Raw genomic sequence first — 25,962 nt, forward strand, 5'->3', positions numbered from 1 at the left:
AATGTTATTTAGAATGTTATTGGTAAAACTACAAAAATGTAAGATATGCCTGTAAGACATCAAAGGTAACTTCATTTCTTTTATTCCAACAGAGACAAAAATACTTCCACTATTCTTTTACAAAGTAATTTCTATTTTTTTAAAAGTATTTTTTCAATTTCATAGCAATAATACAAAACAATTTAGATTGGTAAAGAGCCTTATGACCATCAAGTCCAGCCATTAACACAGACAGCACTGTCAAGTCCATCTCTAATCCAAGTCCCTCACCATGACATTTACACAGTTTTTCAAAACCTCCAGGGATGGTGATTCAACCACTTCCCTGGGCAGCCTGTTCCAATGCTTGACAACTTTTGGTGAAGAAACTTATATATATCCAATCTAAACATCCTCTGAAACCATTTGAGATTGTTTCTTGTCCTGTTTCTTGTATCTGGAAGAAAAGACTGATTCCCTCTTCACCACAACCTCCTTTGAGGAGGGAAACTGGCTGAGGGTGCCCTTGACCCCCTCCTCTGGGCCATCAATAGAGCAGGTCTGTCCTCAGTACTGAGCCCTGGGGAACACTGCTGCAACTGGATGTCAGATGGATTTAACTCTTTTCACTCTCTTTTGGCCATATAGCATGTGCGACTCTTTTATTAATTATGTGGTGATTATTAATTATGCAATGGTTTTGGCCATTACTTCACAAGAGTTGGAAACATTTTTGCTGCCATTTTTAATGCATGTTTGAAAGATCTTCTTGTCACGATCTGTGTGCATTAATGATCAATGCATTAATGCCAGCAATATTATTAATAAAAAAAAAATTAAAGTGCGTTGTTATTAGACCAGAGTAAATGAAAATGAAAATGATACTGCAAGTCCACCATTTGGACTTTTTAGTATGGGAAAGCAATTCACTAGGAAAGTGAAAGTGAAAGTTGCTTCATGCTTCCATGATGAAACATGAAAATATCTTCATAAATATTGTGCACATGTGAATCCAACAGTTTTCTTGGTCCAGTCTTTCTTGTGCAACTCAGTTCACTGCACTTGAAACCAATGAGTAAGAAATGGTTGTTTGTGATGCAACCATGATCCAATGCAGAGAAACCAAAACAAAATCAATGAAAATATGTTATAAAACTTTTAGGAATGATGGGGTGCAAGAAGAGACAAAATTTCAGCCACTGGCAAAGCAGAATCCAGGAAGGCATTCAAGAGCATCACAGCATAAGATCTATAGTCCAGATCACCACCTCCAAAAAGCAATTTCTTGGTTTGTCCTGAAGAAAAAGATAAAATACTGATAACACTTGAAAGATTGTTTGACAGGAGTCCAGGAGGCAGATGAGGATAAGAAAAACTAGTTCTAGTAGAAAATCTTACAGTATTAATTTAAAACAATTCAAAAAGGTGTTTAAGATAATTTTTTTTTTTAGGAATTTGATAGTGGAAAATTCCTTCCTGTTTTGGCTTAGCTTTATTTTATACCAGAACAAGTTTGTGGAGAGCTTGATGTAAAGCTATAGAGGTAAAAAGTACTCATATATGCTATCAAGGTTTTTTAAATGTATTTATTGCTGTTTTCACATTATGTTCTTAAATTTCTAACTTACTGCTTCACTCTGAAAAAAAACCCAACTTAAAATTTGAAAATTTCATATTCTGCAACATAACATAATTAGTGACTGAAAACACAAGTTTTCTATGCTGTAGGTTTTGATTTCAGAAAATTTTCATGAACAAACCTGAATTATGCAGTGATAGAAGTGATAGTAGAATATAGTATGCTGACCAGAGAGATTGGTAGGTATGCAGTTTACTGAGTCTTCCTGCTTTTATGGCACTGTTCCAGCCCTGTCTACTGAATTTAGGAGGAAGCTGCCATCTGCTGTCAGGATGTCCTTATATCTGTTGACAGAGTATTAAGATTTCTGATCCTGAGGCTTGGGTTTAAAGGCAACCCTTGGACACAGGTTTCCTGAAGCAGAATTAATCTGTTTTCTGCTACTCACTTGGAAGGGCTGAAATGTAATTGATTATTCTGAGAATCAAAATGAAAAAATGATATATGAGCAGTATGTCGTAAAGGACTCAGAGTGGCTTGGAAAATAAAGAATCCTCAGTCAGTGTCAGTACTAGGTAAATACAGAAAGATCAGATTTAACAATCCAGAATACAAATGTGATCTAGAAGAACAGGATTGGAAATAAAGGATCGACACTCTCAAAAGTATACTGACTTGATCGTCAAGAAACATGTTTGATGTGATCAATAGGTGGGCTCTGTGGCTGTGGGGGTGGCTGTGTATTTTTATCTTTTCCAATCTGAATCTTTGCTTTACTTTTGCTATAGAGAGAAAAAAAAAAAGGTGATTAGATTAGCATTCATAATTTCAAATGAGGGAAAATGCATGCAGTAGTCCTGAGAAGGCCAGGTGAACTTATACTGGCCCTGATGTTTCACCAACAGGGTTTGGGTGAAAGCACTTGGAAGGGGAGAGTTCTCAGAGGACTCTCAAATAAGGAAAGCTCTCAATAACTGAAAATTAAATTCAATAACTCAATTTTGCACTTATGTGTGCTTATCCTTGGTACTGCAAGTTAAAGCAACTGTTGCAGTGGATGTCTAAGTTGTGAAAAGCTTTGATAGATCTTCAGACTGAAGATTACTCTAAGCATTTGCAGTTTCTAAAATACACAGCTACTTTTAGAGATGTTGAGATTTTTAACCATTAAATTAGAAAAGTTATGTCATGGCTAATGGCCTTCTTCTCACATAATTTTATTTCTCTTGTATTTCTCTTGTATTTCAACTACACTGCTATACTGTCATTAGCACTGCCAGATTTTGCTGTTTAAAACTATGTTTTTCCTTCCTTGTATAAAATATATGAGCAGAAAATATAAGCATGATAATTAATTTCACTTGGTAAGCTTATTGGTAGTTCTGGAAAGAAAGAAAAGTGTATCAATACCAATATGCATTACAATTAGTATTTTCCCAATAGTCTACCTTCTTCTAGATGCTTTGTACAATACAATATAATAATAATAAACATAATATATAGTGCTTTGAAGTTATACAGTGTGACAACAAAACAGTTTACAGCATTGTGCGTACACTGAGACTTAAGAATCCTTAGTCTGTTTTCCAGTGGTTTAGGACATTTAGCCTTTAGAGCATATTTTCTCAGGAGAAACTTAGTGGAAAGTCACACATGGAAATTGGATTAAATAGAGGAAACATTAGAATGCACTGGAAATCATCTCTTTATTGTTTTAATCCATGGACTTTATGCATTTTAAAAAGAGTTTAAAATTCTTCCTTTCATCTTTATATTATTTAAATTATATCTCTATAGGCAAAATTTTAGCCCTATGGGGACCAGTGAAGCTCTGTTTGAAAGCAATTACTCTGGGAATGGTATAGCTAGAGAAAATACATACAGAAATTCAGAAGGGCTAAATTAAATGTAGTACTGAGAAGGGTGGGCAAAGGGAACCAAAACTCTAGTGTACACATGTCTCTCCCTGGGAATGCATCCTAAGCTCAGAAAACAGAGGGGAGAGGGTCAAAGAGCATGACTAAGACACAAAAGAGATAAAATGTTGGTAGTTAAAATGGTTATTGACTTTTATTCACTATCAAAGAGGAGAACAAGGGAGAGATTAGAAAAGCAGGAAAAAGCAAAGGATTTCAGAAAGCAAGAAAGGTGATCACAGCCAAGGATCCACAGTGTCCCATGAAGATGCTTCTTTCTTCTTTTGAAACAGCTGTCAGAATAACAGGAATAACTCTTTCTGCATCACATAAATGGGCAGTAGCTGAGCTGCAAAAGCCAGTTTACTGACTTACTGTGATTAAACATATTTGGTAACCTTGACTGGACATAGGCAAATCTGAGAGCTCCAAATATGTTTGTATCAGATCAGGTGAATGAAGTTGCTTGTATTTTTGCATTACATATACATTACATATAGAGTCTTCTGCAAAATACAAAAATGCTGAGCTTCAAATTTTACTAAGTTAACAAGATTTTATGAGGAGTAAAAAGATAACATTAATATGATAGAGACAATATAAAATTTAGTATAAAATAATCTATATCTCTCTTTTGCCTTCATTTTCCAGGGAAGCACAGCTTTTTGTTGAGAAGTTTGAAGGTGCGCTTGGAAAAGGAAAAGGAAAAAAATTCTATGCATACAAAGTGATGATGATGAAGGTACACTAATTGTTTCACTAACTTCCTGTAAAGCTGATGGGAAGACTTCTGGAGATTATTGCCATGGGTACTCATCTTCCACAGTAGTGTTCCTTGTCTCTCTATGGATTTTTAGCTTTTATTTTCACTGCTCTTGCATGAAAATATTTCTAACAAAAGCTTATGGTTTGATTTTTGAAACTTGTCATCAAAACAAAAATCAGCTGTTTTACATAAGTTTGCAAGGGTTCAATATCTTGTGACAGCTAATGTGTCTTGGTGTGGATTGGGTATTTGTGTGGACTGAATCCAAAGTTCAGTTTTTCCCTTGAGACAGCCCTCTGTAAAAGAGAAAGAGAAAGAGAAAGAAAAAATGAGAAAAAATGAGAAAAAATGAAAAGGAAAAGAAAAAGAAAAAGAAAAAGAAAAAATTGGCATGAAAGGAAGTGATTAGGTAATAATTCTTCTTGTGGTAGAAATAGGAGCTTCACACAAATCCAGTAGAAGCCATTAAAATAAACAAAAGGAGATGGCTCTTCACAAACAATTACTTTGTGGATTCTGCCAATGGATTTTGTGGATGATTAAGGGCTTACATTAGCTCAAGAAGAACCAAGCATCTGGGCACTGAGATGATGCTGAGGTTTCTGGTTTTTTTTTTTTTTTTTTTTTTTTTTTTTTTTTTTTTCCTGTGACTCTTTCCAGAAATGGATGAAATTTCAAAGAGATTTTGAAAATTTTAAGACAGCCTGCATACCCTGGGAAATGAAAATTAAGGAGATTGAAAGTAAGTAAGTAAGAATAGGATCTAGCATGATATTTCTGATGTCTGCCAAATGATAATTTTTTTTAGTATATGCATCTGTAGTCAATGTATAGTTTAAAATCAATGAGTATTTATTTTTTTACTAATATTTATTAAACTTGATAGCATAACTAGTTGAAAATTCTCTTCAGAGTGTATCACTTTACAGATTAAAATTGTCACTATATAGGTAGCAGTTAAAGAGCCAGTGTTGAAATTAATCCTAGAAAAGTTTAATTGGGATTTAGCCATTCACTTTATTCACCTTCACTTAATTTTGTCTGTATTTATTTTTTACAAATTATACTATATAGGCTATACTGCAAATCTTTCAATTATTTCTGCTGCTATTTTTTATTATATTGAACTTCATGTAAGTTGTCTTTCTCTTATTGTAAGACACATAACAAAACATAGAGAGTGCAATATTGGTCTTGGATGCCTCATATATGAATGAGGCAGTGTAGTTGGTACTATGGGTGTATTTGAGAGTAGGGGTCTGTCACAATTCAGTTTTGTGTTGAAGTTCCAGTGATGAATGGTAGGCTCCCTTCCTCAAGATGCAAATCCCTTCTAGAACAGGGAGACTGGTTTCAGAACCTAGGGCATCAAGCTGTGCTGTATCCTTATGCAGACAACAGGTGAATCTGATGCTGCAGCTTTGATGTTTAAAGGAGAAGTTGACTAATGAATGAAATATTTATATTTAAAAAATACAAATGCTTCTTTTCTTTACAGAACAGGTATTCAGAATTATCTGTGCAAAAGGACTTAATGGGAATCACACTGACCTGTGTTGGGACAGGGTGTTGGGACAGGGCAAATCCTATTCCACTGATGAAATTTATAAAATGCACACCAATCTTCATGCCAATGCCTTGTGCGGTGAGACTGTGGGTGCAGAAAATGATGGCTAAAGACTACTTAGAACTATTTCATTCATACACAGAACACCTTGCACCTTAGAGTGGATTAAAAATGCTGGTGAAACTTGGGCTGGTTTTGTTCACAGCTACTGCAGTCCATTTGTGATATTTTCTGTGTTCCCTGTTGCAGGCCCCTGTTGCAGGCCCACTCTGAAAATGCAGCTGAGGGCAGTCATGGCTAAATTGTCCTCATCCATAGTTAAGCTTTTTACTTACCAGAGGTGTCTTTTCTTGCCTGATTGGTGAAAAAGAATAAAGTCTGTGCATTGGCTCGCAGTAACTATACTGATGCAGGTTCTGCAACACATTACCTCACTGTAAATATTCCAAATGCACGAATAGCAGAGGTTTCATCAGGGTAACAGATACAAGTACTATAACTCAGTGCATGAAAAGAAGGTATTCCCAATACAACAGAGATATTAGGATTTGAGCCCAAGAAATAATGGGGCATGGAGAGGTCTACAAAAGTAACCTGAAATCAGAAATTTTCATAATTTCCTGCACTGTATTTTTTGAGTCAATAGTATCCCCCAAGGGCTATAGTTTGGTTATAATTGGGTCATCTGCATCTCACAACCAGATAGGCTAACTCAAAGTCTCTTGATTTATACCTCTCCCCAGACTTCCCAATATGTTGGTCACTGCTGAGATTGGCCACTTCACACAAAATTACAAAATGATGGTTTAATTCTGAACAGTGAATAAAGCAGATTCAAAATACTGAAATCCTTGACAGAATAGCTTGTTCCTTCCTTTGCACAGCTGTGATAAATGTCTCTTAGTTAGCCTCTTTTTATATTTTGGGTTTATACCTATTTAAGTGTATGAAAATTTCTACCAACTGAGCTCTTATAGTAATATATGCATATATGAATATATGCATCCCAAATAACACAAGATATATTAACTTCATATTACAGGCTGACAGAATGTGTTACATGTCTGCAAAAGACTTTGGAAATAATGATATAAATAAGTGTCTCTGAACAGAGAGGTTTACTTTTCATTTGCTATCAGTGTGCTCCATGCTGCCAAACTAGACCGTATGAAAAACCTATTGAAAGATCAATTTTTCCTGTGAAAATGAATAGTAATGGAACTGAAACCTAGTACTTTTCTAACTGACAGCTCTCCTGTAGTCAGCATAACTGTGTTAAAGCAAACTGGGGTTGAATCTGAGCTTTTATTTTTGTTTGGCCTGACTTTCAGAGCATGGGTAAAACAGGCTTTTGGTTCTCACTGCTTCCCCTCCAGCCTGTAATCTGTGCACAAGTCTGGGTCAGGGGTGTCTCAGGTCAAATACTTCACCTAGAGATGGGACTGCCTGCACATCTGGCTACAGATGGAGGACATAAACAGAAGATAAGAGAAGGAAAGGGTAGTAACACTTGCAGATAATGTTTTTAATCTCTAGTGAAAAAAATCTGGTCAGCACTCTTATAACAGCACTGACAAGCATTTTATCATCTTGGAAAGACTTTCCTTGCTGGCTAATTCTGCACTGCTTCCCATTAAAACTGGGCTGTTTCTGGTTGAGCATGTCAAGAATGCTTAAAATCCACATCAGACAGGAAAAAAATAAAAATTGAAAGATACTTCTAGAGATTGCTTAATAATACCAAGCATCACAGCTTTTATATGACACTAGGAAGTCTATTTAACTACAGTTTTATATTTTTGTTCTTGTTTTTTCAGCCATCTCAGGACATCAAGTATGCAATATGCAAAAATTTATTAGAAGTATGGTAATACAGAAAAAAATTAAAATAAATTAAATTTAGAATTAATTAGAATTTTAAATTAATTTAAATGTGAATCCATCAAATGTGTAAAAGCCTCTCTTGATTTTACTTTTTTTTAATAAGTTTTGTGCATCCTTAGATAAAATAACTTCAAAAGACCAGCTTATCTGCCTTTTAATCTCATCTCATGTTTTCACAGGTCACTTTGGCTCATCAGTAGCATCTTATTTCATATTCTTGCGTTGGATGTATGGAATAAATATGATTCTATTTGGATTGACCTGTGGTCTTGTAATGGTGCCTGAGGTGGGAGTCTTTTAAATTATCTTTGAGGATTGCCATAAGGGTTTCTATCTTTGCAGTGAGATTTTATAGGTCTGAAGCTTTTAAAATGTTTTTAGTCTCTTTATGCTCCATTTGCAAGAATTAGACTTTACTAAGCCTGTAAAAAAGGGCTTCCTTTGTGGGCAGTTGTCTCTACAGAGAGATGTCTTGAATTAAACAGGATGGGAAAATGTAAAAATATATTTAGAGTTGTCTTCTGAAATGGTTTTTGAAGTCTGGGATGACATAGATATGGGGGTTCTTTGTTGTCTGGGGAAGTGGATTTGTTTGTTTGTTTGTTTGTTTGTTTGTTTTTTGTTTGGTTGTTTGGTTTTGATGGTTCTGTGCATAACAAAGTAGAGGAACTGAGACTAAGAAAACTCCAGGGGGACAATTTTGTCTAAATGTGAATTGCAATAGAAAGATGCATCCTCATGAGGCTCAGAGGATCCTTCCAGATGTAACACTCACATGTTGGTAAGGCATAACAGGGTTATAAAGTCATGAGAGACGTCTCATACTTCACACTGTGCAACACCTCTTTTAAGAGTGGTACATAGAGCAGATATTGGAATCAGACATAAATTACTTCTATGAAATGTAATACTTCCTATTCTTTGTAATACTTTCAAAGAAATTCAAGGATGGTTTCTTTGAGCCATCATTTTGCCCTTCTAAAAGCAGGGCTTTTATGGAAGTAAAATTATTGTGCCATCTCCCAGATTTTAATATCCCATATTCCTCTTATCTTTCTCATTTTTTGTAGAGGGCAGATAAGAAAGAGATAGGAATTTCCAACAACTTCCCAGCCCAGTATTTCAGTAGCATAATCCCTCCAGGTAGATCTCTACCAATCTATAGGGTTTGATGGGATTCATGATCTGATGTCATTGCGAAAACATCTCTCAATGAGTGGTTTTGGGAGTTAGGAGATGTCCTAGCTGACTGGATGCTGGCAAGTGTTCCAATTTTCAAGAAGGGCAAGAAGGAGAACCTTGAAAATACAGGCCTGTCAGTCTCACTTCAGCCTGGTAAAGTTATGGGGATGTTTTTTTCTGTGAGGTATTGAAAAACACCTGAAGAACAATGTGACTGTTCAATGCCAACATGGCTTCATAAAAGGAAAGTCCTGTTCTTCAAAATGATGATCCTTTTATGAAAAAGGAACTTAACCAGTTGATCAAGAGAAGCCAGTGGATGCACTCTTTTTGGACTTCAGAAAAGCTTTCAATAGTGTCTTTCCCTCCAGGATAAAGTGTGCAGCACACAGCTGGATAAACACATCATGGAGTGGGTAAGCAACTGGCTCAGGGGTTTGGCACAAAGGGTGATAGTGAATGGGGTGACATCAGACAGGTGACCTGTCACCTGTGGGGTTCCACAGGGCTGCATTCTTGGCCCTCTGATCTTCAACATCTCCTTAATGAACTCAGGAGTAGAAGGGATACTAAGCAAGTTCACAGATGATCCAAAACTGAGAAGACCTGTTGACTCCCTTGAAGGCAGAGAAGCCCTGCAGGGAGATCTCAGCAAATTACTGAAATGAGAAATCACCAACCATGTGAAGTCCAACAAGTGAAAGTGCCAGATTCTGCACTAGGATGGGGCAACCCTGCATGCATGGTCAGAGTGGGGAATGAGAGGCTGAAAATCAGTGCCGTGAAAAGGGACCTGGGCATCCTGGTCAGTGACAAGTTGGACATGAGCCAGCAGTGCCCTGGCAGCCAGGAGGGCCAAGCGTGTCCTGGGGGGCATCAGGCCCAGCATTGCCAGCCAGGCAAGGGAGGGGATTGTCCTGCTCTGCTCTGCTCTGGGGCAGCCTCACCTCGAGTGCTGGGGGCAGTTTTGGGTGCAATAATATAAAACAGACATTGAGCTGTTGGAGAGTATCCAAAGAATCATGAAGGGCGTCCAGGGAAAGCTGTATGAGAAGCAGCTGAAGTCACTTGGTGAGCTCAGCCTGAAGAAGAAAAGATTAAGGTGAGACTTCATCGCAATCTACGACTTCCTCATGAGGGGAAGAGGAGGGGCAGCACTGCTCTGTGGTGACAGTGACAGGGCCCTTGGGAATGGCATGAAGTTGTGTCAGGTGAGGTTTAGGTTACATATCAGAAAAAGATCCATCCAGAGAATGGCTGGGCACTGGAACAGGCTCCCCATAGAAATGGTCACAGCTCCAAGTGTCACAGGATTCAATAAGGTTTTGGGAAATACTTTCAGGCACATGATGTGACTCTTTGAGATGATCTTTTGCAGGGCCAGGAGTTGGACTTGATAATCTTTGTGGGTCCACTTCAACTCAGCATATACTTGCATTGTCATTTTGTGATCTTCCTTAGAAGTCAAAACAGAATAAATGTCCAATAGTTTTCAGGGTGAGCCTGGAAAGGACTTCATGAGGAGATATACTGTGCCTGAACAAGCATCTTGGCAAAAGGAAGGAAAATTTCAGAATCCAAAAACTGATTCCCTAACATCTTCCCATTCTTTTCATTTGAAATATCCCAATAAAATCCATAATGCAAGAAAAATTAAAATTTTGGTCTTTGTAAGATAAACACCACTCATTAGACAAATATGGATGCAGTTCTCTCTTGCCTTTCAATGTAAGAGGCACTGTTAGCAATCCATTGATACTAGAGGAACCTTTAATTTAGAACACATCCCTGAATGCATATGCTAAGCACAGTTGCAATCAGTAATGTGAGGAGCAGTAAAAGGAATTGTAGAAGTAGGTTTTTCTCATTAGGGAGTTTAGGAACATAAAACCAGTCTTTCAAAGAAATGAAAGTTTACTGTCCATTTCCTTTGCTGCTATTTTTCTTTAAAATATAAATGACTGTCATTTTTTGGTTTCAGGCTTTGATGGGTAAGCCATATGGCTCTTTGCCTAGAAAAACTGTCCCAAGAGCCGAAGAAGCAACTGCTATGAATTTTGCTACCCTCTGGGATTTTAGTGTAAGTGCATGATCTTCAAATATTGCATAGCCACATGACTTTTATTCACACTTACTTCATTCTTTAATGCTCAGTTATTTAATATGAAGTATTTCAGGAGATAATTCACAAGAAAATTATTTTTCATATTTGTTTTCACAATCTCTCTGTATTGAGGTTTCTTTCAGACAAACACATGATGAATCTTGATATTCGCAAGCATGTCTCAGTATATGTAGCAATCCAAAGACATGTGGGGAAATATCTCAAAGCTGGTTTGTCATTCTGGGGTAATGGGTTTCCATTTCTGAAGTGTGAATTTTGTCTTCTGCTTTTATATAATTAAGATTCTGAATTTTAAAATGCAATATGAATTAGGAAAAAAGAAAAGCAAATACATTAAAAATAATAGTGAACTCCACATATTTTATCCCTTTGATTGCATACAACGTCAATGATGGATTCTTCTTGGATAAAAAAGCATTGGAAGATCTTTCTAAAAACATATGTATATAACATTTTGCTGTGAATGCTTCTTAAAACTTCATTTAATCTTGTGCATTAGAGGTTGTGTATTTGAGTGACAGTAAAAATAAATCTAAACATGTGGCTAGTGAGTTAGATAATGATACTGAAATTATAAAATGAGAAAGAAAAATATCATGGAAATATTGGACAAAAAAGGAATTACAGCAACTTGAAGATTTTGCTGAGAGAATAGGCTAGAAGAGCTTTATACAGAATATCAGAACAAAGCTTGTAAAATAGATGTGTTCCAGAGAAGATGGATGAAGGCGCGGTGGAAAGGCATGAAAAGTTTTTAATAATTGTCAGAAATAACTGACAGGTGTGAAGAAGAAAATACAATAAGTAACAATGTAGCAGTTAACAAAAGGAACACATGCAAACATAATAAACATGGAATTAGGCAATGAAAGAGATGGATCCCCTGAAAGATTGAGGGGAAAAAAAGTTCTTGAGGCATGTCAGATTGTCAAATACTCCCTGAAGACAATGACATCTGTGTCTTGTCATCCCTGTACTTTAAACATCACAGGAAATAGTACCTTTCATCTGCTAGCAACACTTGTATGATACCAGGTAATTTATAAATAAATGACCACACATCACTGATCAATATTTTCTCCTAAACAAAACTCCAACAAAATCCAAGAACTCCAAGCCCTACATAAGGGTATTAAAAAATGCAGCAGGAAACACTGTCCCCACTAGAAAAGCCAACATAATGGAACCCAAGATGAGCACAGATGCTGCAGTAGTCAATTCCAGGTCTAAGGGAGGTAAAGGTTTGGTTAGCACCTGGACACAAATTCCTACTGTGGCAAACAGTGAGAAAGGAAGCAAGTGTTTATCCACATGCCATCCCAAGTTATGCGAAACTCGTGGACACTTGGAACTTGGACTGTATAAAGGGGATACCACAGAAGAATGTCTTGGGACTCCTTCACTGAGAAGACCAGGGTGAAAAAGGACTGGCAGGGTGCCACATGACTCCATGTGGTGATAGTGATATCTTTACCTTTCTACTCAATCTCTCTGTCTCTCCATTCCTCTTTCTCTCTCTCTCTGTCTCTTACACCCTCTCACTCCCATTTCTTTCTCTCTCCGTGTGTCTCTCTCCCCCTCACTCTTACCATTAACTAAAATCTGTGCTGTCGAATTCAGAGTATGGTCTCTTATGGTCACCTTATTTTGGGCAGAGACATCTGTTTATAAACGGACATACCACTCTCTAAGACAAGAAAAGATGCGCTCAACATGCCCATTCTGCTTTCTCTTGTGCTCGATTCACATTACTGACATGGCAAAGGGAAGCACATTTGGATTGTGATATATTCTACTTGGAATGAAATTTGCACATCTAGTTTTCAGATTATAATACAGTCATAAAATATTAGAGACTCAAGTTTTATTGCAGTAACACATTCCACCAGTAGTCTTTTATGTTAGGCTCAAGAAAGGAGTAAAAGACATCTTCCATGCACACTTCTACAGAATTGAAGTTATTTCTAATCTTACGTTGAAGTGCTGTGGAATCAACAAACTGAATGATACACAGTGCAGGAATTACCCCTGACTTGCAGAACACAGAGATTAAAAAGGCATTTTAATGATTTTGGGGATCCAAAAGGTTTTCCAGAGTGCATTAGGCTGTATTGAAACCTGGGCTAAAATGGAATTATAGGATGCTATAGGTGACCAAAAATATGCAATATACATACTATTGAATTTGAATGTGTCCTGAGTGGTGTAGATGGTTTACTAATACTTAGCAAGAAATATGCTCCATTAGAATACTTGCCTTATTAGAGATGAACATATTTTTATCCCTCATGCATAAGCACATCTCTCAAATCTAGTCAGAGATGAAGAAAAATGAGATATGTGGATCAAGATATTTTGAATAATATTTATGTGTGCCATATATTAATATTTAATTTTCATCTTAGAACTGTGAATTAGGTTTTTCAAATAAGCCTGAGATTCATTTTCAAATAAGGCTGAGACTCATTTCATGTATAGGAAAAGCTTCAATAAATCAAGTGATTGTTTGGAAAAAATAAAAGAGAAAGATGTTACTAATTTTAAGGAAAGTAGGCAACTGAAAAACAAGGGTAGCAAATGTTTTTTTTAATTCACCAACCCTTCCTATTACTGTATTACTGTCAAAATTATGCATGGTTTATCCCCCAACTTTGTGGTGAAATACTACATATTGCACTTGGAATTCTTACACTCAGCTGGAGGTTTTACCACTGTTGTGCATGCACTGAACTGTCTTGGTAAAGGCTCTGCTTTTGGCCTTCTTCTAAGAGATCAGTTCTTGCACTAACCTGAGAATTACCAGGAAGATTTAACTATTTGATCCATGCAGACATCAGCAATTTTTTACAGTCAATAATGAGCTGTTGAAATTTAGAAAAATCATCTGTCTGACTCGTAGAAGAGAGGGAAATTCATATTATGATATTTAGAAAAGAAGAGAGACTTTGATTTACACAGAAAGATAGTGAACTAATATTGCATTTTTTACAGCCCTAGAATCGAGTTTAAGTGTGCAAAATAATTACACGCTGAATAATCTCCTATAAAATGCCCCTACCTGTTGGTTATCATATATACTGAATGATCACCCAATGAACAGCAGACAACTGTTATTAGACAAAGAAGGCATATGAGATTTTCATCTCAAATTCAGGCAAATAAATTTTAGAAAGGTGAAAATTACGTTTAAAAGATGGGATTTTATCTGCAAGTAATCTGAAAAACAACTTTTGTAAGACAGTGTGTTTCTTTCTTCACAAGAAGTAAGTTGATGATGAAGTTTTGACTCATTAAATTGTAGAGGGATTGTTAATGACCAGTTCTAAAGGATTTTGAAGTTGCTACGAAATATCCTATGTCTTTTTAAAATAAAGGTATTCCTATCCTATGAGCTTTATTATAGTGATATTTGCAACTAATTTGAATTCACTGAAATGAATGTTTTAGTATATTGCTATTGACACACTTACTGATTATATGCATTATATATAAAAGTATAACAAAGTAACATTATAATTTCTTTTCTGACTTTTCAGGGCTTTGCACAGTATTCTGTACTCTTTTATGGTTATTACAATAACCAGAGGACAATTGGGTGGCTCAAGTTCAGGATGCCTCTTTCATATTTCCTTGTTGGAGTTGGGTCTATCGGCTATAGCTTTATGATTGTCACTCGAACGTAAGTTCTCCTTGGCTCTGGAAAAAAGTACATTTAAAAAGGCAGGTAATTCCACTGTTGACCCTGGAGACTTTTTTTAAAAATGCAGTAATTCTAAGTACAGGACAATGCTAGACCAAGTGCAAGGTCAAAGTTATGTAAGACATGTTCAAACTCTATTCTTTTATCTATTCTGCACCAGAAGTTCTGTTACAGTGTTATGCAAGTGTGAATAAATATCTACTGAAATAACAAATCAGTTTTCTCCTGAGCTTCAAAACTAAAAATGAATGTGTAAAGTGAGGAAGAGATCTGTCAGTCAATCTTTTTATAATACTTGACATCCAGTAGATTTTCAGCTAAAATCCAGGAAATTCCATAATTCTACCTTCAGTGGGACTTTATGTGAGTTAAAATCTTTTATGAAGGAAGAACACAAGGAAGAAGCATATGGCAAATAATTCTGCATGTATCTCACACTTCATAGTAAGTGCTGCCAGTTAATATAATCTTTAATACCCTTGGTTCAAGCAAGATGACCACCTAACACAGTACTACAAGTCTAGCAGTGATTTTATAAAAAGCCTGTTGTGAAAAAAATAAGAAGCTTGCAGTTCAAGACTCAAAGACACCTTTAAACATAGAGTAAAACGCAGTTAGTGTATTTCCATTGTTTTGTTCTGAAGCCAGTATTTTTCACTTGCATGAGCACTAGATTAATTCATGTTCTACTTTCAAATTGGCTTCCTGCATAAGACAACAATCATTTGAGAAAAAAAAATGTCTTCAGTCAATATAGGTATTTTTGGAGAGGAAACAAACTAGTACAATAAAATAGCAATTGATTTCGTTCAAAAATTGGTTTTTAAATATTTTTAATAAAACAACTACCAAGATTAGAAAAGTCTTAGTCTCAGACAATTTTATTTCAATGACTCTCACTCAGACAAAAAAATATTCCTGATAGCAGGAAAATCCCCTAGATCAAAACAAAGGAATATCCTTAAGAAAAAAAATACATTGTATGTGCTAATTTTCCATCTGGCCATATGGCACTAATAATGACCAATATTTAGTTAGTCATATGAGAGTTCTTGTCATCTTCTGCTCTTTTCTGTTTCTCCAGAAATAAGCACAGTGAGGACAGAAACTAAAAGCAATGTAGCAGGAGGTGGTATCATTTCTCTGCTGTTGACTGAGAACAGAGAAAGGTTTATGTGAAAGAGATAGTGAGGACTATAAGCACTATTATTTTATTTAGGGCAAATATTTAGATGTAGGGCTCCACTCTTCAACTCTTGTAGTGTATAACATAAAACTGAAACATTTGTGATTGCAAAGAAATTATATTCTTACCACAATGTTCAAAATTTCATTAGAAACTCTTGAGAAGGAAATGCCATAGCCTATAAATCAGAAGCAGGGCAGACTTTATCAAGAACCTTTTGTGATATCTGACTCTCATGGGTAAGACCAACCTTGGTACTGATTCTTGGCATCTCAGAAAGATTTTCTGTATTTACTTACTATTCTCAATCTAGATTTCAGAGCATGTATTTTACTGAACTTTAAAAAGTTCAGTAGTACATAGTAGCACATAGCAGTATTATTATACATAGTAGTATTAATATTAATAATATAGAATTAACTATTAATTAATTAATTACTATTAACAAATTAATAAATAATAAATAATAAAATACATATTATTAATAATAACAATGATAATAATAATAATGCACTATATGTACAATGTAGTACATAGAAATCATTATTATTAATAGCATAGCTGTGGTGGATTATTAGGATTTAATATTTATAATTATAATTTATAAAAGTATTACATTTTCCTGACCAGAAACACTGACGACTAAGTTATGTGTATCTTATCAGCACACTCTTTCCTTGTGTTTAATGACTTCTAGAATTAGGTGACAAAGTATGCAAAGAAATTCTATGGTTTTTACATTAATGAAACTCCCTTAAAACAGAGAGCTTTGAAGACAAGATTAAGTTTAATCTTGAGAAATACTTCTCTGAAGAAATAATCTGATGTTTCTGGACACTGTAATAAATATTCTAATAAATGCATAGGAGATGATAGGGAAGATCATTGCTTGAGTGCTATTTTATATGTTAAAACCACTTTTTCCTCTGTCTTGTTATTTTAGAATATTTCTTATATTCTTTGTTATATGTTTTTCTTTATTCATGCATTGATTTTATTTTTTTAGAATATTTTGCTTAGTGCATTTTTCTTCTTTTTCCATTTGCGAACTCTCTGATAAAGTCTATTGCAATTCAGGATGCTCTGCACCTTTCTATTCAAGAGATATTCTCAATATTGTTTTTTTATTAAGCTTCTTATCCAGCAGAGTTTCTCTGAAAGGTTAATGAAATACATTCTTTCTTTCTCATCAAAATGGTCGTGGTGAGCTCATAAAGTGTCTAAACATGAAAATCTCCATATTGCTCACTTGTTTAAAAAAAAAAGATTTAGTAAAGCATAACTGACAGTAAGAATGACATAGAGTTTTTCCAGGAAAAAAGTTAGAAATTAGGAATCATTTAAAAGTCATGTCCACAAAGCAGAACTAGTGCTAACAAGGTCTTCCTGTGTCTTTGTGTTTTGTGTAGAATGGCAAAGAATGCAAATGATGATGGTGGTGGGGATGATACTAGTTTTAATTTCAGCTGGAAAATGTTCACAAGCTGGGACTACCTGATTGGCAATCCTGAGACAGCGGATAATAAGTTTGCCTCCATCACAACAAGCTTTAAGGTAAAACAGAGTTTACTAAGGAGAGGCAATACAATTTGGCTTTCACACTGGTGTGAATCAGGTTTGTCTGAAAAACTTTTTTCAAAATGTTGCTCCCCTTTTGGGAACCTCACATTGTCAACTTCTCTTGTTACAGAGAAGAGATATAAGACAAATAATAGAATAATCTGTATAGGGCTATTTATCAGAAGAACTGACCTCAGAATTTTGAGTTTCTACTTGCTTTTAGGTAAAAAAGTCTTAGTTTTAAATTAATTATAAAATATAGTCCAATATGCAATGCAATATTCTTAGGCCTCTTTCCAGGTGTATAGGGTATATTGATTTCAAGAGTAGTTGTGTAAGGAATCTGGGGCAAGATGTAAGATGCAGGGCTGTGAAAACAGTGGAGGGGATATATTCTATACATTGAATGCTATTGAATGTGTTTGTACTGTGGGGTGGCTGGGGCACACCAGTGTAGCATGCAAAAGAAGATTTAATTTTCAATCTAATGTACAGGGAACAACAGGTGTAGTGTTGTGAGACAATGAAGAAGGTGCCAGGCTCGCACTGACAATTGTGACACTGCAGCACTGGCTGCTCTGCTCAGCTGCACTCTTCCTGTCCACAGTAGTGCCACAGCCAGCGCATCCCCTTCACCCTGCCTGCCCCCTCAGCTGCAGGCATAGCAGAGAACTGCCCTCAAGTGTAAGCCATCGAGAGAAGATTCCAAGAAAACAATTACAGGAGAAATACTCATTGAAAGTGCCGAATCTTGAGCTTGCCTGCCTGCCAAATTAGAGCAGATGCTGAAAGCTATTTGGGAAAGAATACGAATCTGTCGAGAAAAAGGCTTAATTTTGAGAAATAAACTCATGAAGATTTACTGTAATTGTTGCAAACAAGCAAGGAACCTCAGAGAGAAAGGATGAAATCTTGGCTTGGGTGAGGTCATGGGAGTTTTCTTTGAAAGCTGTTGCAGTCTCCTGTCATTTATGTGACAAACACATGCTGTAAAAGGAGCATGGCCATGAAAGGCAATTATTACAGTGCCAATCAGCTTCCCCTCTGAGCAACAGATCTCTAAACGAAGTCAGAAGCTGTAACAAAACTTCCTTTCATGAGGACACTCCAGACAAAAAGCTCTTTCACCTGGCAAGATTAAAAACTGGAGATTATAGTTGCCTTAGAGTCTTAATATTTATCACTTATGATCAAGGGTAAATGTGGGGCAAACATTTTGTTTTGCAGTCTGAAGCTCTGCATTGTCCAATTTTTTGGGGGATTCCCACATCTTTTCATTCTTTCTGAGTTGCTGACTTTCAGAGTAAAACATTTTCCTCTTTTCTCACAAATGTGCATTTCAAAAACATGTCATTTCCTTTTCTGACAGACATTTATCCTGCTGTATCACTCAACCTCATTTCACTTTGCAAGCTGAAAGAATGTGCTAGGTTTTTTGACACCATGTAAAAGTACAAGTGTAACAAGACTCATTGTGGGCACACTCAACAGGAGCAAAGGAAACCCAGGCAAAACTCCAGAATCTTCCAGGACCTGAACAGGATTTTATGAGACAATACACATTCATCTCAAAACATGAAGCCCAGATGTCCATTAGCATATTTGTAATTTATTTAACTGACTTCTAACAATTGAAGCCGTGTGGGGCCTTGACCAATAAAGTATTGATGATATTCTTTTCTTTCTAACAAGTGCAGGAAGCAATTGTGGAGGAGCAGGAGAGCCGAAAAGAAGAAAATATTCATTTGACTCGATTCTTAAGGGTTCTTGCCAACTTCTTAGCCCTATGCACACTTGCTGGAAGTGGCTACCTCATCTTTTTTGTTGTCAGAAGATCCCAGCAATTTGCCTTGGAAGGTCTGGAGAACTACGGGTGGTGGGAAAGAAATGAAGTTCGTGTTATTTCTATAATAGATGTGGTTTGAAATTGTGTTCTTCTGCTTTGCATGTTGCCTTTTTTCCCCCAGTAGTTTAAATACTCTCTGTGGGTGGGAAATGTCTAACATAAGAATTGCTTAAGTCTCTCTGCTTCCATAAAATTTCTACTTCACTTCTTTCAAATATCCCTCAGTATTTAGCTTTAGCTCATTTGAGGCCTTTATATTTCCTCCTCGGTGCTCTTAGGATTGTCTTCCAGACACTTTATGGATTCATGAGGTCTCTTCAAGGAACCCACTCTCTTCTTGCCTTTCTCCTGAGACTGGCCCAAATGGACTGATTGATCTGTGGGCACAGAGAAAGTTATTTGGAACTTCATGGATACAACTCCGCAGTGTAGCAACAGGCTGAAGCTAATGCCTCCCAGTTCCACTTGCCCTGTCCTAGTGTCCCATGCAATTTTTTTCTGTGCCTAATGCTTTCCTCAAAAGCAGATGCACCCTGCCTGATAGGGGTATATAGTGTAGATGGTGATTTTATTTGCTACAGCAACGTGCTGTTTGAAAGCCTGGGAAGGTTTTACTTTGTTAGCAAAAATACTACTGTGTAAAATTGTAAAATTAGTTTGTTACTTCAAGATTATCTTCTGAGCTGGAGAGTAAAGTGCATTCCTGACTTAAAGTAAGGCAAAAAGGTGTTACCCTCACAAAGCTGGTGAGATGGGTGATGATGGAACAAGGAGAATCAATCCAGAATTTTCAACACCAAAGCCTGACTGTGAAAGTAACATTAAAATATCAAATAATCCACTTCTGGAATCCAGAGAAATAGGACTGTTGAGAGTGAATTAATTTAGTTGTTATCACATTTTATTTTGATAGGAAAGAAAAAATTGTGTACAAAACTTGATTTAAGGCAGCACAAGCTCTGAGACAATAGAGCTTGGAGGAATTCAGCTTTCTCTCAGTTTAAAGGTGTGGTAACAGATTTGTACTAACAGGAACTGGGCTACCAAAGGCTGTTATATATTTGTTTATGCTGTAATCTGGGAAGTAGGTAACATTTTTCTTTATGCTCGTAGTTTTGCTTTTGTTTCTGTAATAAAAATATGCTTCTAAGGTGACAGAACTAAGATCTGGAGCAGTGTCTCTAAAGCAGAGTGGATAAAACAATACTGACATTATTTGGCTAAAAATTTTTCCTATTGACAGGTAATTAACATATTTGTAAGTACAAAACATTGTCCTTGATTGGATATTAATATTTAATTGCATAAATATATTTCACTTCTGGGTGAAATTCACACATTTTTCTTATTCTATAGATCGAATTTTCCTATGTTTGCGTCATTAATATATGAATTGAGGATTTGATCAGAAAAAAGCCCCAACACCTAATGTACAATTTTAAGTTTAAAAAAAGTGCAGTTCCTATGTACAAGGAAGAAGTAAGCTCTAAAATTTTAAATTCTTCATGAAAGTATTAATCTGCTTTTGTAGAAAATTTCATTACACTAGAATCATTAATGAATTGAACACAGTTTATAGGTGATGGAGAAATCCTGGGTAAATATATTTTTTGCCATGTGCTCCTGAAGTTCAAAGCAAAATAGCGGGATGCTGATGAATTTGTGGAAAAGACATTTTTCTCTCTGACTCCCATTCTCTCTCTTTAATGTTGTAAATTTTTTTATCTCCCTCTCCATATCAGCAGTTCCTAGTTCTGTCAGAACACAGTTCAGATACAATTGTCTAGTGAGTCATGGAATAGGGAATTAGTGGAAAGAGGCAGACTGGGACTGTGTGTGGATTTCATCAACTTGTGATACTAAGAGTGGATTTTGGTTTTTATTAAATTGAATACCAAATAAAAAGTAGTAATGGAAATGTATTTTTTACCCAAATCAGAATTAATAGAATAATTTGTCTCTAACATTTTATTGTAAACTTTTTTCCCCCTCCTCAGGTGAACACGGTTATGTCACTTTTAGGAATGTTCTGTCCAACTTTATTTGATGTAATCAGTTCTCTGGAAAATTACCACCCTCGAATAGCTCTAAGATGGCAGCTGGGAAGAATCTTTGCTCTTTTCCTTGGCAATCTCTACACTTTCATTATTGCCCTAATGGATGAAATAAACCTCAAGGCAAGATATTTTCTTCTCTTCACTATGTTTGACAGGTCGCTGGGCAACACTGAAGCACTCCAGTCAGCCACAGACACATCAGTGAAAGGCATTCTTTTATTTCTGTTCTGCAAATTACATTTACCTAAGTTAGCAATGGGAATTTTGGGATAGACAATCTTGAGGGTTGGTAACAAGCTCATGTTGATTCTTTCCCCCCAATTTATTTCTTTACTTAGCTGGAAGAAGAAAAGATAGTCAAATACAACATGACAATATGGGAAGCCAGTCTGTACAATGGTACTATTCCAGAGAATTCAACTGCTCCTCCAATACAGGTGGATCCTGCTGATGTCCCCAGAGGACCATGTTGGGAAACAATGGTAGGACAGGTAATGTAGCTGCTTGCAGCTCAGATTTGAAAATAGATCATACAGTCTCTTACAGGATATGATATCTAAATCCTCTTTATTTTGGCTAACAAGTCAGACAATGTGAGGAGAAGCAGATGCGGGACTTTCTGTTGAACTAAAAGTTCTTTAAAAAAATATTTTATTTTCTTTGAATCCTCTCTAAGAGGAAATTTTTTCTTCTGTTAGTTGATAGAATGGCAAGCATTTATTTTTTCCCTCTCCTTTCCTCTATCCCCGAATTTCTTTTCATCTTCCTGATGCCATCTTTGCTTTGCTTGTCTACTAATTTTGAAAAAATAAAGGAGTAACTCAAAAGGGACATGTATGTAAGACAGCTCTTACAACAGCATGCTTTTGAGAAGACATCTATGTCTTTAGCCAAATATAATAATGCCAAAGGACAATAAAAGTTTAGCGGAAAATCTGCTCAAATATTTTGTTGGATTGAGTTTGACAGTCATTCTTATTGACCCACTAATCTAAAATGTGGTTTCCAAACAGTTTTCTAACCTACCCTTTTCCTCTGTTTGATCCTACAACATTGCTGTTGATTTGTCCATGACAACAAACTCAATATTGAATAAATTTTGTTTTTTCTCTACCACTCTGACAATCTTTCCTCCTAAATGAATAAATCTCTAGCAGGGACCATATAGGCAGAAAAATCAGCCCCTCTATTTTTAATGATGCTGAATAAGAAGATAAAAACACCAAATGCTCATAACTGAAACAATTTTACCCTTATTTTCATATCAGGGAGAGTAATAGCTTTCTGGGCTGTCGGGGTAAGGCCTGTTACAGGAGGTTTTAGTGAAATATAAAAAGCCTAAAATAAAATTAGAGGCTCATATGAGGATTTGCATTTGGATTTTCTTGCTTTCTCTCCATATCCACTGGACATTGAAACTCTTTGAGAAAGAAGCCATTCACTTTTTTTTTTCATTTTTAATCTTCTCAAAGAGGTCAAAAGCAGTTTAATCACTCTAGAAAATGAGGGGCAGTAGTTCTAGCACATTACAGAATCAGTGAATGCAGGAAAGTCAAGAGTTTTGTCCATGTTGGAGCAGGATAAACACAATTAAAGATCTATTACAGTATTTAATTATTATTGTAATTATTAATTGCTTAAATGTATTTTTAAAAGAGAATATTGCTCTAACAGGAATTTGTGCGCTTGACAGTCTCTGACATGATGACAACATACATCACAATTCTAATCGGCGATTTTTTGAGAGCTGTCTTTGTTAGGTTTTTCAATTATTGCTGGTGCTGGGATTTGGAGTACGGATTTGTAAGTATTTGATTTTAAATGTCTTTGCTATTCATCACTTCACAATTTAGTAACAAAGTTCATTTTCCTTTCAATGCTATACAGTTAACTTTTGTTAGATACACCAACTTCAAAATCCCTGAACTACACGGTGTTTGTTTTTTTTGCATTTTGCTTATGTCTTAATATTTTTCTTCTTCTTTAGACTTTGGTAACTTTAGGACTTCTGTAATTTATTTTATTTTATAAGAGCAAATTTTATTTTCTTTGTAAGAACACACATTTTCCCACACATATACTATTTGAATATTTCACAGGATATAATCTCATTCATTGGATAGGGTCTTAAAGCACATAGTTCTTGTGGAGAAAAATATGAAAGATCCTGTTCCAGAAGTATTATTATATGGATAGATATATATACATATAGATACATAGATATATCTGTATTTCATTAGAATTAGTTTAGCTGATGTAAAATTAGTAAGGCCCATAACATAAGCAGGCATAGAACTCTTCACATGGGAGTTGAGACTTGCCGTCTCACACTGACTTGATCCAAGTTAAATTTGTCAGCTACTTATGCTTTCAGGGTCTGATGCTGTTTTTAATCTTTTAAGTAATAGTCATGGTATTGTCAGAGCTTGTGAAACTCCTGGAGCCTGTTTTGTACTTACTGTGAAGTACAGAAAAAGGCTACATAATTTAAGACTATCAAGGGTATCTCTACATAAGCAGTCATAGTTGTAATTTTCACCTTCTTTTGTCAGAATTTTATCTTCACACATGTAAAAATTTCTCACATTGCTAGGAATTGCATCTTGGGAAATCCCAGTTTTCCAGAGGAAGTGAAAGTTGTCATGTTTTCTGTTAAAAAACTCTTGCTTCTGGTGCAGCAATCTCATTCTTGCTGACTCCCATGAAATTTCAGCATTATTTTTATGTTTTACCTTCCAGCGGGACTAGTGTGGGGATGCATACAAAGACTACCAGTTAGTCAGGTTGTAGTCAAACAGGTAATAACTGTTGCAATATCAAAATGAAATGGAAAGAGTTTGAATCTAGCATGAACAGAAAAATTGGCAACAACATATCTGCTTGTAGGGGATCCTGAAACCATTTTATAATTGGCATTTTTGTTTGGCAGTATATAGGAATGTCTGTAACGTTCTGGTCCATTGTGGTCCCCAGGTCCAGTAAGCTGCCTGAAACAACAGCTGGAAGTGGAAGTTGAAACTGGAAATCACTTAATTTCTGGAAACTAGCTCATTTGAAAATCTTCCTTAGGAAGTAGCTATACCTGTGTCTCTGTGGTTAGTGGCCATGGATATATATCCTTTAATTTTAAGCCTTTTGCTACAAGAAAAGTATTTTTGATGATCAAGATGTCCTTCGGTGAAGAATTCCAGAGATCAACTTGCATGTTGTGTGGGAAGACCTTATTTTTATTTGTTTAAAAGTTGGATTTCAAATTATTTAATCTGTTAATGCTAGCACCTATGTTAAAAAAGTAGTCATACATTATTTGATTCTCTATGATCTTATTAATATCTCCATGTTTTGTTTGATATTCTAACCTATCAAGATCTCTTTAGTCAACTGCTTTTCAAGTGTAATACTAGTAATCTCTTTAATTGTTTCCCTTATGTTAGCAGATTCATAAATACACGTGACATAAATATATCATCTCACTGTAAACATATATATATGTGTATATGCATAAAAGTGCACAGAAAAAGTGCAGAAACTTCAGATATTCCAACAGCACAGCACAGTACAAGTCAAAATTGTGGCTTTAATTGAAGACTTCAGTAGAATGACTTTGTCTTGTTTCAGCTGTAAGGGAATTGTTATTTTTGCATCTCATGCCCCTCTTACCTTCTATCAGTTATCAATATAATGATTAACTGGAATATATGTATTATTCATGGTCTTTTTGTCCATCATTGTGATGAATCATGCAAGACACCTGTTACCATGTATAAATATGTAAATAATATTTATAAATAGATAAATAATATATTTGAAACAGACAGGTAAAAACAAAACATTGAAAGCCATCAATTTCTTAGCAGGAAGTTTTGATCTGGTGCATATGGACACAGAATAAGATCTGTTGCCCTTCAATCGTTGCTTAAATTCAGTGTATCCAGTGTTTACAGCTCGAAATTTTAATAAATAAGAAATAAATAATTAAGGTAGAAGAAAGATTAGTAAGTGATTAAAGATTTGAGAAACCAGAATGAAGGGTCAAATTACTAGTTCAGAAATAAAAGACTAAACAATTTTTGTGGTATTTATGTGTCCATAGTGGAACATAAATACACTATTTATACACTATTAATACACTATCATACATGTATGATACAGGGCTTTCTTCAGCAAAGAAAGAGATAATGAGACCCCATAAAGTTCTTAAAGTTCTGAATCCTAAAGGAAGAATTAGAATCAAATACTCAAACTAGAAATAAGTTATCCATAAAAGAAAATGATTGGCAACCTCTATCAATGTTAAAAGGAAAACTGAAATGCAATTGCTGGAATATGAAAAGAAAAGAAACATAGTGCCAGAGTTCAATTGGGTATTAAATCAATTAAATCACATTCATCACATGAAATTTCACTGCTGCTGCTGTACTGGAGGACAAAGTATTTTGACAACCAGAGGCCACTCCAATGGAAATTTTCTGAATTGTTGCTTTAAAATTTACCCAGTACCCAGAATGATTCTGATTTTTCCATTAACACCTGCCTCTGAACAAATGTTGGAAAGATTTTCAGTAAAATGCTGCAAACTATATTAGAGACTAACTTGTAGCCTTGAGTTATATAA

The 25,962-nt window shown here is 35.6% G+C and overlaps 1 protein-coding gene across 2 annotated transcripts in view; it reads left to right on the top strand.

The window, feature by feature from the left end:
- The window catches only part of TMC1 (transmembrane channel like 1), a 59,774-nt gene that overhangs the window by 23,195 nt on the left and 10,617 nt on the right, over positions 1-25,962 (top strand). For both annotated transcript variants that reach the window (XM_026795093.2, XM_074532998.1), the window contains 10 exons: positions 4,126-4,216; positions 4,901-4,982; positions 7,871-7,977; positions 10,855-10,953; positions 14,535-14,677; positions 17,294-17,438; positions 19,142-19,336; positions 21,288-21,467; positions 21,686-21,838; positions 23,022-23,150. In XM_026795093.2, the coding sequence (XP_026650894.1) occupies positions 4,126-4,216; positions 4,901-4,982; positions 7,871-7,977; positions 10,855-10,953; positions 14,535-14,677; positions 17,294-17,438; positions 19,142-19,336; positions 21,288-21,467; positions 21,686-21,838; positions 23,022-23,150 (1,324 nt within the window). The remainder of the gene's footprint in view (positions 1-4,125; positions 4,217-4,900; positions 4,983-7,870; positions 7,978-10,854; positions 10,954-14,534; positions 14,678-17,293; positions 17,439-19,141; positions 19,337-21,287; positions 21,468-21,685; positions 21,839-23,021; positions 23,151-25,962) is intronic.

Source organism: Zonotrichia albicollis, chromosome Z, assembly GCF_047830755.1.
Source record: "Zonotrichia albicollis isolate bZonAlb1 chromosome Z, bZonAlb1.hap1, whole genome shotgun sequence".
NCBI classification, from domain to species: Eukaryota; Metazoa; Chordata; class Aves; order Passeriformes; family Passerellidae; genus Zonotrichia; species Zonotrichia albicollis.